Source organism: Agelaius tricolor, unplaced genomic scaffold, assembly GCF_023055355.1.
Source record: "Agelaius tricolor isolate 1412-34295 unplaced genomic scaffold, bAgeTri1.0.p SCAF_2, whole genome shotgun sequence".
In the NCBI taxonomy this organism is placed as follows: domain Eukaryota; kingdom Metazoa; phylum Chordata; class Aves; order Passeriformes; family Icteridae; genus Agelaius; species Agelaius tricolor.
In genome coordinates this window covers 73,845,583-73,859,603 of record NW_027269262.1, presented here as the reverse complement: position 1 = coordinate 73,859,603, position 14,021 = coordinate 73,845,583, and the positions used below count along the sequence as shown (strand labels likewise).

The 14,021-nt window shown below is 45.8% G+C and overlaps 1 protein-coding gene across 1 annotated transcript in view; it reads left to right on the top strand.

Annotated features, from left to right (window-relative positions):
- Nucleotides 1–1,159: 1,159 nt before the first annotated feature.
- SDC2 (syndecan 2) overlaps nt 1,160–14,021 on the top strand; it is a 59,600-nt gene continuing 46,738 nt past the window's right edge. The window contains exon 1 of the mRNA XM_071421544.1: nt 1,160–1,482. Coding sequence (XP_071277645.1) covers nt 1,423–1,482 — 60 coding nt within the window. The 5' untranslated portion in view covers nt 1,160–1,422. The remainder of the gene's footprint in view (nt 1,483–14,021) is intronic.

Genomic DNA, 14,021 nt, shown 5'->3' with positions numbered 1-14,021 from the left:
GAACTGGAGGCGGTTGGGATCTCAACACAACCCGTTGGCCAAAGTCCTTCAAAGAGCACAGGGTAAGCAAAGTGAAGGGCACGGAAAAACATCTGCCTGGGAAAAACATCTCCCCAGGGTTTCTCCCTGGGCTTTTCTTGCCCTCCCTGGGACCTGGGTCCTCTGAGAGAGAGAGATTTTGCTCAAACAAAAGAGACCATTATGGTCCTTGTGACCATTTGATTCAGGCTATAAAATGCTGTTTGCTACCTTCTGACTTGAATCACCAGTTGTAGTTTGCAAGTGAGACTGAGATATTTTGCTTTCCTGGTTATTGCTCCTTTCCCATGTCCAGTGACTGATCTCATGTATGTACATGTTCAGTGGTGGTAACATCCTGGCACATGTAAGTGGATCGGACTGAGGCTCCTAAGCTATGCAAAAGCCCCATTTTCCCCAGTTGAGAAATACCATGGACTAGTTGTAGCAAGACTTCTTGTTTTGACTTCTGGAGCACACATTCTTGGTGCTGTCAATTCCTGCAATATTTATTTTGAAGACAGCTTCTGGATCCATGTAACTAGCTACAAATCGCAGCCCTCTCTTACTGTACCGCCCCTCACTCTTAAAACTTTCTAGTCTTCTTGTTCTAAAAAACTCTGAAAAACTCTAAAAAAATGAATCCTGAGGCAAAAGCTAAGTGGGTATTCACAATGAGCTGGCATGTTCGGGATAGCCCCGCTTCCCGTGATTTTTGACCCCTCCATTTTGCTGTTTTTCTGACACTAGAAGCTGCCACCGAGGCTAACCGGGGAGGGTGGCGCGGAGCAGCGGAGCGAGCCCCGGCAGCACAGCGCTAACAACACGCGGCCGGATTTCTCTTGCGAAGGGGGAGCCTTTCCACGTCCCCGCTTTTATACGGGGCCAGCCTTCTCTCAGTCGGTCCAGTCGGTCCGCGGCGCTGCTCATGTTTTCCACTGGGGGGGAGGACGAGAGAGGGGAGACGAGGGCGGAGGAGGAGGAGGAGGAGGAGGGAGGGGGGGAAAGTTGCTTGAATTTGCGAGGGGCGAGAGTCGGCGGTGGCTGCGCGCTGCTTCTTTCCACTGGCTGGGGGAGCTGCCAATCTGTGTTGTAATCCTGCAGGAATTTCTGCGGGGTTTAACTGGGAGCCGCGGCGCCGCCGCCGCGCACTCGGGGCGGAGGGAGGGCGGCGGAGCCGGCAGCGCGCAGCCTGCAGCCCGCGCGCCCCAGCGCCGCGAGCACCGGGCCCGCCGGGCAGCGCCGGAGCGCAGCGCGGAGCCCCGCGGCAGGAGCGCGGCGGGCCGGATCCGGGGCGCCACCGGCCCTGCCCCGCGCCCCTCGGGCGCTGCCGAGCGCCGCCGGCCCCCGGTTTCTCCTTTGTGACCGGCCCCCGGCGGCCGCCGCGCCGGCTCCGCGGGAATAATGCGGGGCGTGTGGCTGGCGCTCACCGTCAGCTTCGTGGCCTGCGCCTCCGGGCAGCCGGTGAGTGCCGGGGCAGAGGGGAGAGGGCGGCGGCAGCCCCGCGGGAGGGGACGGGACGGGACGGGACGAGGGCGGCCGGCTTGGTTCTGCCAGCGGAGTGCGGGGCGCGCAGCCTGAGCCTTGGCCCGTGGCATCGCCGTCCGCGGGCACTGGGCTGGCTCGGGGGGCATCTGTTGATAGTTGAGCGGGCTGCAAACGGCAGGCACCATTCCGTCCCATCCGCCAGAAAAAGAAAGCGAGACACACACCTACCCCCCCCCCCCCAAAAAAAAAAAAAAAAAAGAAAAAGAAAAACCAAACCCCCGAAAAACAACAAAACCCTAAACATCCCCACGAAGCCGAGAGGACCACCCTGCCGCAGCGGAGCACCCTGCCGCCCTCCAGCGAACCTCGGCCGAAGTTTGCCGCGACGACCCAGCCGCCAGCCGGCCCCGGAGCCCCCCCGGTGCCTCTCTCCCTGCCTCTCCGGAGGAGGGGCGGCTGCCCGGCGGCCGTGGGGCGCCCGAGGGGCCGCGGCGCGGGGCTGGGTCCGGGAGCGGGGGCTTGTGCCCCGTCCCGGAGCAGCGCCGGGAGCCGCCGGGCCGCCCCGTGTCCGAGCGGCCGCCCGAGGACATCGCCGCCTCCCCCGGCTTCGCGGGCGGTGAGGTGGGAGCGTCCCTTGCAAAATCCACTCCTCACGGCTCGTGGCTAAAAAGAGAAAAAAGGCAGCAAGTACCCCAGGCTGCGCGGCTCAGGAGCTCCCAGAGCCCTCAGACAGAACGCCTTGCGCGCCTCCCGGCCAGCCCCGGCTCCGGGGAGCCCGAGCCTGCTGCGCACCCGGCCGGCCCTTCCTCAGGGGCTCGCCGTGAGGTGCTCGGGATAATGCTGCTGTTTACACTTTTTCCGTGCCACGAGTGTATTCGCTAACTGGGCCCTCTGCTTAATGCAATTAGCTTTGTTGCCGGGATTTGTACCTCTGGGAAAGCCTCTCTCCGGCGAGCCTCCCACCCTTTCGTGGCAGGAGCCGGCGAGGACCGGCCAGAGGGTTTTGGTCTTTTCCGCCGGTTTCCGTCTTTTCTGTGGATCTGAGATTGTCTTGAGGGAAAGGGTATGCAAATGACACTGATGCAGTGTTTGGGCAAATATTAGGAAATGATAAATTGAGGTTTCAATATATGAAATTTAAAAAAAACCATGACAATTTAATCCAATTAAAAAGAGCCGCTTCACTGAACTAAATAACGTCACTAGCTTGGGTTAACTTTTGAAGTTCTCTAGCTGTTGTATAAATTAGCCAAGTCACAGCCTTCATAAAATCTGCCTCATCGTTAGGGATTTCTAAGGGTACAATTGCAAAACATTTTCTTAAAGACTGATTTAAAAAGGGTTGGGGAGAACGCTGACCTTTGTTTCCGCTAAGTATAACTGTGCTGCAGAAACACCCTTGGCTAATGAGCTACAATATCCTTTAATTTTATAGAAATGCTGTTAGTACGAAGTTCTCTGATGGTGGAGTAGCTATTAAACTGCCACAGTAATTAGCAGAGTATTAAGTTTGATGGGTTTTTGCCTTAGGATGAACGCACTGTGGCAGTGTGAGGTGGTTGTTGGGGCATATCCCGTGCGGTGTGGTTCAGGGGGCAGGGGGGAGAGCGAGGTGGGGGGAGCCTGCCTGGCTCTGCTGCAGCGCCCTTACTGCTGCCAGAAAGTCGTGGAGGGGCTGAAAAAGTAAAAGGAGGTTGGTCCTTCTCCTTTTCTTTCACCTCCCTTCTTTTTCCTTTAACTGTACCTGGCAGCAGCTTCATGGTCCCTTAAGATAGGATTTTGTAGACCAGTCTCTGGGAAAAGACAGATGCCAAATCTGTGTTCTCTGCAGAAGTCTGTCCTTGTCGTAAGAAGAATTCTATACGGGTGCTTAAAAAACCCTCCCAGCTCTCCATGCCACTGTCAAATGGATTTAGCTCTAAATTTCTTCATGTTTTTAAATTCTACTATTTATCATTATCTAGGCAAAACCGTACTGTAAAAATCTTGTTTCTGATGAAGTAAATTATCCACAATAATTCTGAGCAGAGGAGCGGGAAGCTACAGCAGATTTTATTTCTTAAAGCAATGGGTTCCCTGTGTTTGGTCTGCATAACCACCCAACATTTTTACTGGGGTGGGCCAAGGAGATGTTAGCACTGTGTTAAGAATGCCCTGGAAGTGAGACCTGCCACGGAAGGACGCCGGGAGTGGTTTGTGGTGCTGGGTGCGTGCTTTGTGTGCCGTGGTGTGGGCTGTCGCACCGCAGCTGTGCCGTGCCGTGCCGTGCCGTGCCAGGCCAGCTCCCCCGGGGGAGCAGCTGCTTCGGGACAGAGCTGTGATGGAGAGGGAGAGAGGGAGCCCAACCTGTTAATGCCAGCCTGCACACGGTGGCAAGTGTTAGCCACACCAAAGCTGGTGGATTGCAGCTGGGGCTTGCAGAGTGCTCTGCTGCCATCAGCGCAGTGTGAAGTGAGACATCAGATTACAGTGGGTTCTGGTAACCTGTGTGGGTCTGGAAGGACATGGGGGATTCACCCAGGCTTGGCTGAATGGCAAAAAATGTGCTTTCTAGCTACCTTAAAAGTTTCTTGGTTTGCTTATAAGAGAGGGAAAGACAGTGACGTGAAACTGTTGGAAAGAAAAGGAAAACTGAGTGAGAGGCCTGATGCACCTTTTAAAAGGTGGAGCCCCTGAGCCCAGTCCTGATGATGCTGGGAGCCAGCTTTTGCTGATTTTAATAGCACCAGAGAGCAGTGCCAAGTATCCAGCTGTAGTTGTCAGCTCCCATTCGGAAGAGGCTGATAAACCTTTCCGTTTCGTTCTGGTTTGCAGCAGTGGGACAAATGGTTTTCCAGAGCTTGTGTGACAGTCGCATCCTCTCTGCATGCGCAAGTGCACACTGAGAAACTTTGCTGGCTAGCAGGTTGTACTGCATACTGCAGTGTTATGGTGCTGCTCTCCTCACAGCAGGTTGAGTCCATCTCTCCCCAGGAAGCTTCTGGAGTCTGGAGACTGCTTCACATCATCAGTACATGCCTGTGGGTCTGGATTTGGGACTGTCAGTGAAACAGAGCATCGTGGCATCACCTGAGTGTTCTTTCGGTTTCTTGTGTAAGCATCTGACTGCTGAGTTGTTAGCATAAATATAATCATTGAATGATGACCCAAGGGTGATATTTGGTATATTTTTTCAGAAGTATTTAGTATTTGAGAACCATGATGCTATAATTTCCCTACATTTGTTACTAATGGTTACTTTGGTTTTGGAATTTGGAAAATTGATAGTGTGCTGGAGAGGAGGAATGTTTTTTTTGAAAAAGGCAGACTTCAGAGACAGTAATTAGAGGACAAGAAGGGCTGAAGAGATAGCTGGTATTTAGATTTATATGCTGTGTGTGTCTCTCATGTGCATTAAATTTGCTTTGTCAAATAAGTTCCAAAGAAGAGAGGAAGTCTTTTCTGTCTTCGTTTATTTCTACCCACCTCCAATTCACATGTACCTTTTCTTCTCACTATAGAATTAATAAATGTTCATCCATTGCTTTTTGTGGTTTGGCAACACCTGGAATCTGCCTTGTTTGCTTCCCTTGCTCTGACTGAACTTCTGGGTTCTGCCATCAAACAGCTGCCTGCACTGCCATGTACTGGAAATTCTGGGGAGCTCTGGGGTTTGCCACCAGTCTTGGGTTTTACAGCCACCCCTTAGATGGATGTTCTCAGGAGTTACTTTCTGGAAATGGGTTTCTCTCTCAGGTTAGATTATCATTTAAAAATTAAAGAACAGATGAATCTTGACCCCAGATCAAACACTGAAGTTCCTCTTTTTAGTATCTTAGCCCTGAGGTCTGCATTGGAACTGACTTAGTATTGAGGCCTGAAGTGCAGAGATGTTTTCTCTGCATTTTTTCCTAGATCCTTATCAAAGAAGTAGATGAGAGCATCATCTTCAGGAACAAGTCAGGACAAATATCTTAGGGTTTGAAGTTGGGTGCAGGGATTGTGGTTCTTGGGCAGGTAACACCTCTGTGGTAGGTTTGAGACAGTTACTGCAGCTAATGGAATAAAGATGGTGGACTTTGGAGTGTCGGAGTAAGTCTGGATTTTGCTTGGAGATTTGGTGGATCTAAATTTCTGTAGTCCTAAATTAAGTGTAATCTCAGGATGACAAGATAAAGACCTAATTTCTTGGCTATTAGAGGTGCAAGGCATGAGAAGTCACATGTCAAACACACAGCCATGATCTAATGCCTCTGGGAGGGTGGGGTGGATGGTGGAGAGCTACCTCCATCCTTGGTGGGGAACGTGGCATTTTGGCAGGGCTTCCTGAGCTTGGAGAAGAGCCTGCAGAGGAGCCAGTTGTTTGCAGAGTTCTCCATTTGCACTGCTCTTTGTGGCGAGTTGTCTTTATAAAATGTCAAGCAGAGGCATATAGATGGCATTTATTAATTACATTTTCTCACCAAATTGACTTTTGCCATTGAGCAATTTAACCATCTTGCTTATGGCAAAGAATTGCAGGCTTTAGTAAGGCTCAATGGCTGAACAAAGAGCTCTTGTCTAGTTATGGAGAAGTGCTCTTTTGTCTTCGGAATAGATTTGACAGACTATGATTTTTAACATAAATGTTGTATTTGAGATTGGCAAGCTTATTTGAAGCCTCATATAAGACCCTACTTGAGTCTGAATCATAAAGATGCCCTCTGTGCTGCTGCATTTGAGAGAGGATGCACAAGTCATAAGCAAGTGATTTGGTCCACATTCAAGTCACTTTGCAGTCAGTGTTGTAGGAAGCATGAGAGAATTACTGGAGGCTGTTCTGTGAACAGCCTGTTGTTTGGTTATCTTCACTTCAAGCTTACAAGATGGTAATAAATTGCTATCTATAATCTTTTCAGGACTAGTAATTTATTCATAGGTTACATGACACTATTCAGTGATTTGGGAACATTATTTCTCCTGCTCACATTGAAGTATAATTTCCAAGCTCTGGAGTACAGACTGCATTGGTGTTTGACCCTCTAATAATGACAGTTCTCTGTATGTATGTTGTTTTCTTGATTAGCTCAGCCCTGGGGGATGCTTTCAAAAGCATACTAGATATTTAGGCAGAAAAACAGAATATGTGTAATCCTCAGAAGTACTGGAATACTGATTGCAGTGGGAGAAAATGCAGCATTTAACAGCCATTTGCAACAAGTGCATTTGCGCTGAGCAAATTATTTTTGTTGATGTCTCAAGCAGCAGTTTCATTTAAAGTGAAATAATGACTAATAGGGTGGTGATGAATCTGCAGAAATTGGCCTTGTCCATAGATAGGCTATTAGAGTGTAGTATATATAAGCTGTGCTTAACTAAACCCTGAGCTGGTCTGCTCCATCTTAAATCACTATTTTTAGTTTATATATAAACAACTTCTTCAGAAATCTCCCTTCTAAGCTAAATTGTTTTGTTCCCAAGGTGAATTGATTTGGGGAAGTTCAAATAAAAACCTGTTTGGCTGTGTTTGAGTTGTGAGGGTGAAGATAAATACATTGTACTTTTATTAATAGTAAGGAGACAAAGGGACTTACAGAAGGTCAAATAGCCTGTGGTATGCACAGGCACAGAATCAAAATGTTCAGAAGCCAGCATTGTGATTAACAACCAGAATATATTGTCTGTATTTAAATATTATGTTGTCAGACATCTTTTGTTCCCATTTGATTAACCGTAATAATGCATAATTTTCTCTAGAGGTGCTTCCACACTAATGGAAGTCACTTGTCACCTTTGAGATTGGTGTGAGGTGACCCATCCCTGTTATCTGAAGTGTATTTCAGAGGTGTGACTGTCTGTGTGGACTGAGAGGACTGATTCTCACAGAGCTGTAGGAAAGAGTGCTGCTAAAGCAATATAGCCTGGGAGGTGAAGTACTTCCCAGGGAGCAGTTGGGTGCATGACCAGTGTAGCCTCAAGACTAAGGATGCTTCAATAGAAAACAAAAAAATGCATCATACTTGCTGCCACATGAATGAATAACCTAACCAGGTCTTTCCTCTCCCACCTTCAACAGGATCTCTTCTCATATGTCCTTCCATTAATTGTACAAGTAGAAGCAAGCTTTCCTCTTTCTCTGGGCTGAGCTGTATTAATTCCAGCTGTGTTGATTGTTCAGTATCTGCAGAAGTAGCTGGCTGGACACAGTACCTGAAGGGCACAGCCAAACCCCACCCACTTGATATCTTTTGGCTTTAAGAGCTGAGTCCTGTTTGCTTTTTGGACTGGGGTCTGCAGGGGAAGGCTAGAAATGGATTTGAATACATTGTGTGTGTTGCAGGCTGCAGAAATGAGCGATGTCCAGAAGACAGATTCTTCCTTTTCCAGGTTGTTTATTTGTGCTCACTCTGGAGATTCCAGAATCAGGATGTCACTTAAACTGTTTACCAGGGGAAAGCATCCACAAAGCCTTTCCATTCAAATCCTTTTCAAGTGTGGTTCCATGTTCTAGCACGTAGTCACTGAGGTGTGACATTAATGCTGTTCTTATAATTCAAAATGAAAGCCTGCAAGGGAAGCAAAGCGGAAAGGTGAAGGTAGTTCACAGCAATGGAAACACACCATCTTTGGGACAGCCAGAAATTGAGCTTCTGTTGAATATAAATTTGTGACATTGTGTAAATAAAAATAGATATGCCTTAGCCCTATAAATAATAATAATGTGTAGTTCCTACAGCAAAGATGTGCATAAGATAATGCTGCTGAGAAGCAAGATTCTGATGATTTTTGTGGAAGGCAGATTGCAAAACCTTTAGCTCCTGTCCTGTCTGGGGACTGAATCTTCTCCCATTTGGGAGCTCAGAGGCACTTGGTACTTGCTGGTGGTGGCAGTGCAAGCACAAAGGAAAGTTTTTGCAGCAAGGAGAAGAAGCGTCCATGAACAGCGTGTGTGGAATTTGGTTGTGTTCATTACGAGCTTGTGTAAATGTCATTGAGGGAACGTGTAAAGTTCTCAGGAACTGCTGAGGCAGTGCCCAAAGTTAGAAGATTAATGCTTTAGAATAATTGGTAGCTTAAGCATATGTAGCATCTGCAACTCTCAAATCTCCTTCTCCATTGTATAACAAGAAAAATGGCTAGTCCTGGAGATAGACAGAAAAAGTTATTAAAGTGCCATGTGTATATTCTAAATTCCTGTCTTTGGTGAAGCTGTTTATGATTTTCCAGACATGTGCTCTTTGATTATTTCTCATCCATGAAGGCTGTTTTTTTTTTCCAATATGATATCTAAAATGTCATGAAGTGAAACCTCTTGGGGTACTTTTGAAATTATGTGTTCACAGAGACTGTCTTCCACAGAGCATTCAGCACTGACCTCTCTCCAGCTGTTGCAGTTCTAGCTTGAAAGGTCTTTGAAACTTTGTGTGTTTATGTGTTTTATATAGAACTTTATTCTGTATGGAGCTCTATTTTACATACTTTTTATTTTTTTTTATTCTGTTGTGTGTGTGTGTCTTTCAAGTGTCAGGACAAGAAATGCCCCAGAGAACATGCTTCCCAGTTAAATAAACAGAACAAAATTTCTCTCAAAATTGTGTTAATAATTTTCTTGGCCTGAATTAGTGTGGAAGGGGCAACCTCTCTGCCTTTACTTACTAGGAAGAAAAGCTTTAAACAAAAAGGTGTTATTTTAATTTTTTTTTTTTTGTTTGTTTCTTCACTTGTAATTTAATACAGCAGTTTCATAAATTTTCCCCCATGTGTCTGATTTGATCCTCAGTAGCTCCCATTGGTGCTTTTGGTTTGATTCTCCAGCACAGCCTTTTCTCTGCCCTCAAAGCCCTGGTAAGGGGACCGGCATGGTCATCACTGCAAAATGTGAATGAGATGGAAAAATTTGGGTTTAAGAAGAAAAGCCAGGAACAGTGGTTAGCATAGGTCTGTATGCGACCTGACCAGGCTGGGAGGTCCCACCAGAGCTGCTGTGACCTGACTGGACTCCTGACTCAGCAGAAATTGTCTGTGTTGCGATTGAATTTGCCTTTTTATGGCTTTTGACCAAAATATTTCAGTGGACATACCTGTCTGCTGCATGGAAGCATGACAGATGTCTCCAGAAATTTTCAGGGAGTTTGGCAGTGGCCAAGCCCTCTGGCAAACTATGAGATGGTTTTTGCTCTTCTGGTAGGAGCTGTGGCCCTTCCTGCATCACAGAGCATCTGTTGGTTTGCAGAGGAGAGGAATGCTATGAAAGGTGTTGGAAGAAGGAACAAGTCTGATAACTGACTATAAAGAGATGCATTATTTCACAGCCTTAAATAATGAAGACTCATGATTGGTGTTTAGATAATGTTTTGATATCTCAATATTGCTTGATGGTCACTGTGCAGTGTTTGAGGGAGAGGAAAGTAGGTTCCCTGGCCACCTGGTAAAAACAGACTTAACCTCCTTTAAGTCTGCAGGTGCCGGAGAAGGCAGGGCCTTGAAGGGGAGTTGGCTCATTGTCTCCACTCACACTGCCTATTGCAGATGTTTTTCTCTGGTGCTGTTTAGCCCAGCCAGCCATGCCCTGTTGAGGAGCAGGGCTGTGTCTGCAAGGGGGATCTCTGCCTTTGGTGGGGCTCAGGCTCAGTAATAAAAAACCTTTCTGCTGTGGTGGAGAGGCAGTCCATGACATTGTGTCCCCATGACCTTGGCTCTCCCTGATGGAGGGAACTTCTGAGCTCCTGGTAACACAGAGCAATTGATTCAAAATGGTTTGAGATAGTACTCTTAATAGTATTGCTGCCATGAAAATGCCACTTCTTGTCTATTTCACAACTCTAGGGCATTAGAAAAGGGAAAATACCTTTCTTTTCTTTTGTTTTTGTTCTTACGATAATTCACAGCTTGAAAAGCCTGACCATCTCTCTCCTATTTAACCAAAAGCTGGTGACTTGGCATTTTGATGTTGGTCTCTTCTGGTGGACACCTTGAATTGTTCTTCTGCCTGGTGACATAAGCTTAATAGTGATGTAGATTTTCTGACACTTTTTTGAGAACCATTAATGTTATCTGTGGGTTAAAGAAGTCTTCTGCGTTTCTGAATATTTTATGATGGTACTGACTTCATGTGCCAGTCAGTATTTAATTTTTGAGTTTTTTCCTCTGACCTCCTCTATCTGCACTGAAAGAATTTGGGAGCTTTAGGTTATGACAAAAAATCCCCTTACTTTAGAGAAAGAAATGTGGTGGTTCTGTAATGTACAGGTAGGAGTCTCTGTGATTCTTTTTTGCCATTTCTTGTTGTTTCACCGAACATCTGAGGCTTGCCTCCTCTGGATTACATGGGTAAATGTATTTGACTTGAGGAAACTGATGAGGACTGAGAAGAACTTCTGGCAGACACTGTCATTCTTTAAAAAAGTAGGTAGGATCCTTTGTCATGAAGGTTGTTGCTGCACAGACACTCGGAGCTGGCATAGTTTCCACATAGTAAAGTTGCTCACATGGCATTTCTGTATTTGTGATCAGAGATGGAGGGTCCTAAGGGAGGATTAGCAAGAGTATTTTTGGGGATTTCTCTATGGCTTCCTAGAGATGCACAGAAAAAGCTAATCTGTCTCTCTCTCTCTCTCATTATTCAATTCAGCTAATCTAATTGGAAAACCTCCTTAGAGCAGTCTCTGGCAGCTAGCTGTAGCAGCTGTACAATTAGTAGTGTCACCTAACAGGGGAGCAAAACAAGGAGCAGTAGGAAACTAGAGTAGGATGTTTTGGTGTATCTTAACAACCCTCCCAAGGACCAAGCTTGCTAGAGTGAATTCAGCTGTGAATTTTAAGAGCTTAAAAAACCTGAGGAAAAGTCTGAATTTTCAAAGACTTAAAATTCTGAATGACGCGATGAAATAGTTTTAATGTCTAGGCATTGTTGCAGGTTATTTATAGATTGATTTTTTTTTTTAAATTAAAATTTCCACAAACATGACTGAATATGGATCTGGTGGGCTCTACTGCCTATTCCTCAGGGTGTGAACAGTGAAGCTGAGCAGGGAAGAGGTGTATAATTAACTGCTTTATATATTTGGGGACATTTCTGTGGCCTTTTCCCTCCCTGCATGGCTGCTGGACTGTTTTATTTGCAGATAGCCCTGAAGGCCATCAGGAGCAAGAGCTGGCATGGAGGAGAGCACCAGCCCCATCAGGAAGTGATGGAGCCATTGGCAGTGATGTTCCCTGGTTGCACAGTCCAGGGCTGTACCTAGGCACAGGAGGGCAGAGGCAGGTTTGCATTTGAATTGCCAGCTTGGCACTTTCCAGCTTCACATCATTAATTACTGTGATGCTAATGCCATTTAGCCATCTCTCTATATTCAGGAAGCATTTAGATAAGAGCATGTGTGGGGTAAGCCATGATTTAGCAATCTCTGTGGAGTTACGTGGTTGTCATATTTGGAATGTGTGACCTGTGGTTATAAAGGATAGGTTTTGGAAGTGCTGTTAACCAAGTGGCATATGTCAGGGACTGGAAAATCTAGGCTATTTATAATTATCCACAGGTGGAGAGGGAAGCAGCAGTGCATAATACCAGTAATAATTATCAGCAGTATAGAAGTTCATCTCTTAAGCCGTTGGGCCTAATGCACTAAAAAGTATTTGATCTGAAGTCTGGCACAGCCTTCAAATGGAGCCGTTCAAAGGCGTCCTGACCTAATTTTGCTGCAGAAGTGTGTGAGTCTTTCTCATTCCCCTAATTTCTTGCAGAAGGTTTCAATGATAAAGTCTTCATCCTCTACATGTGCATATATTGTACTGCAGAGCTTTTGAATAAAAGCAGCCCTTGCAGGCCAGGTGGTAAATACAGTGCTCAGCTTAACAGAAAAGACATTCAGTTTATCAGAGACATGTCCTCCTGTGTTTTGCAGTTGTCAGTTAGCCTTCCTTAAGACTTCTTTTTATTTGCTGGATTAATTTTTTATTTTTTGTGGTTAATTGAAGTTCAGTGCTGGCTCTATACCTGTGAGTAAAGGCTTTGTATTATGCTGAACTTCTATTTTAGTGAAAACCTCTAAAATGTAAAGCAGCTTATAAATAAAAGTTTTGCTTTCTTTTCAAGGGAAATAAATAATGAAATTATAAGGCATTGTCCGTGTAGCTATGTAAATTTATCAGTTAAAGCATAAAGCATAAGTGCTTTGACTTTCCTCTGAGTAAATCAAAGCAGATGGAAGACATGTCTTAATGGACTTTTGTCTTCAAAAGAAAATAGGGAGAAAACAAATTTATTTTTCAACAGTGACAAAATAGAGTGTACTGCAGGGATGGGCAGTGCTCTGTGTTATTGTCTGTATTGGTGTAGACTGTTTCTGTGAGAAGATAAAAACTAACAGAGCAACACAAACTGAAGGCTTTTAAATTCTGTCTGACCTGTCACTTGTGCAATTTCTCATGCCATTATCACCACGGTGGTGGTGTAAGACTACCAGTTTCCTACCAGAAGTATTGCTTTTTGTTCAGTGTGGGGTGTTTTAATATGTGCTGGTGATATTTCTGAACAATACTGCACAGTACATGGTAACTGTAGTGCACTTAATTGTAATTTATACCTTAAGTTATTTATTTGCTCTTTTTCTTTGCAATCTCTTGTGCTTCCAACCTCATTAGACTGATTTTTTTCTTTCCCTCCTGCTGCTTTTGTGCTATCAGGCACAAAAGGTAACTGTTAGCATTGGCAGGGCTCTTCAGTCTCGTATTGCAAGTACAAGATCCAAGAGCCGAAGAAAAGGTAGATGAAAATCTGGGCTGACTCTGGGCCTTTGCCCACTCTCAGGTATCCTGCTCACTCAGCTCACAGCAATGAAAAAGAGGGAGTGGGGAGGAGTTGGTTGTGAGTGACCAAAGTATTGGCAGAGCTGTTGGCAGGAAGGGGATGCTGAACTGCTGACATGTCTTGGCCAGACCTTAATTAAAGGAGAAGCCTGGAGGTGACTGGTTTGGGCTGGAAAAGAGTTGTTGTATCAGGCATGCTAATTCCATCTTTGACTCATCAGCTGTGTCCATTCGACAGCCCTGGAGCACGCAAACCAAGCGTTTAAGCAGACATGGATCATTTGAGCACTGCATCCCTCACTGCCTTTGCTTTTTGGAAAGTGAGTGTGTGGAGCCAAATGTTACAGCTTGGCATTTCTCTCTGTTCTTTGGATTTTCTTGGAAAACTTCCGTGTTCTCCCTTCTGACTGCGGAAGGATGGGAATGATGAGTGCAAATTGCTCCTCCTCTGATCTACAGCCTCGCTTCAAAACTTATTTTGTGCCAATGACCATTTGTCTGTTTAAGTGATCAGTAACTGTGTTCACTCAGATGGAGGGGGGAGCTGTCTGAAGTTGGGGCTAGCTGAAGTGTCAGATTACCGAGGGCACTATAATCAAGGTGACAGCTGCTTTCCTTATGCTATACTGAAACAAAATACCCCAACCATTCAACAGAGCCTCACCAAATACATTAACCTCAGTGTTTTTACTCCTTCCACAAGTTGGTGGATTACTTAGCACTCCTGGCTAATGAAATACAGGAGTGCT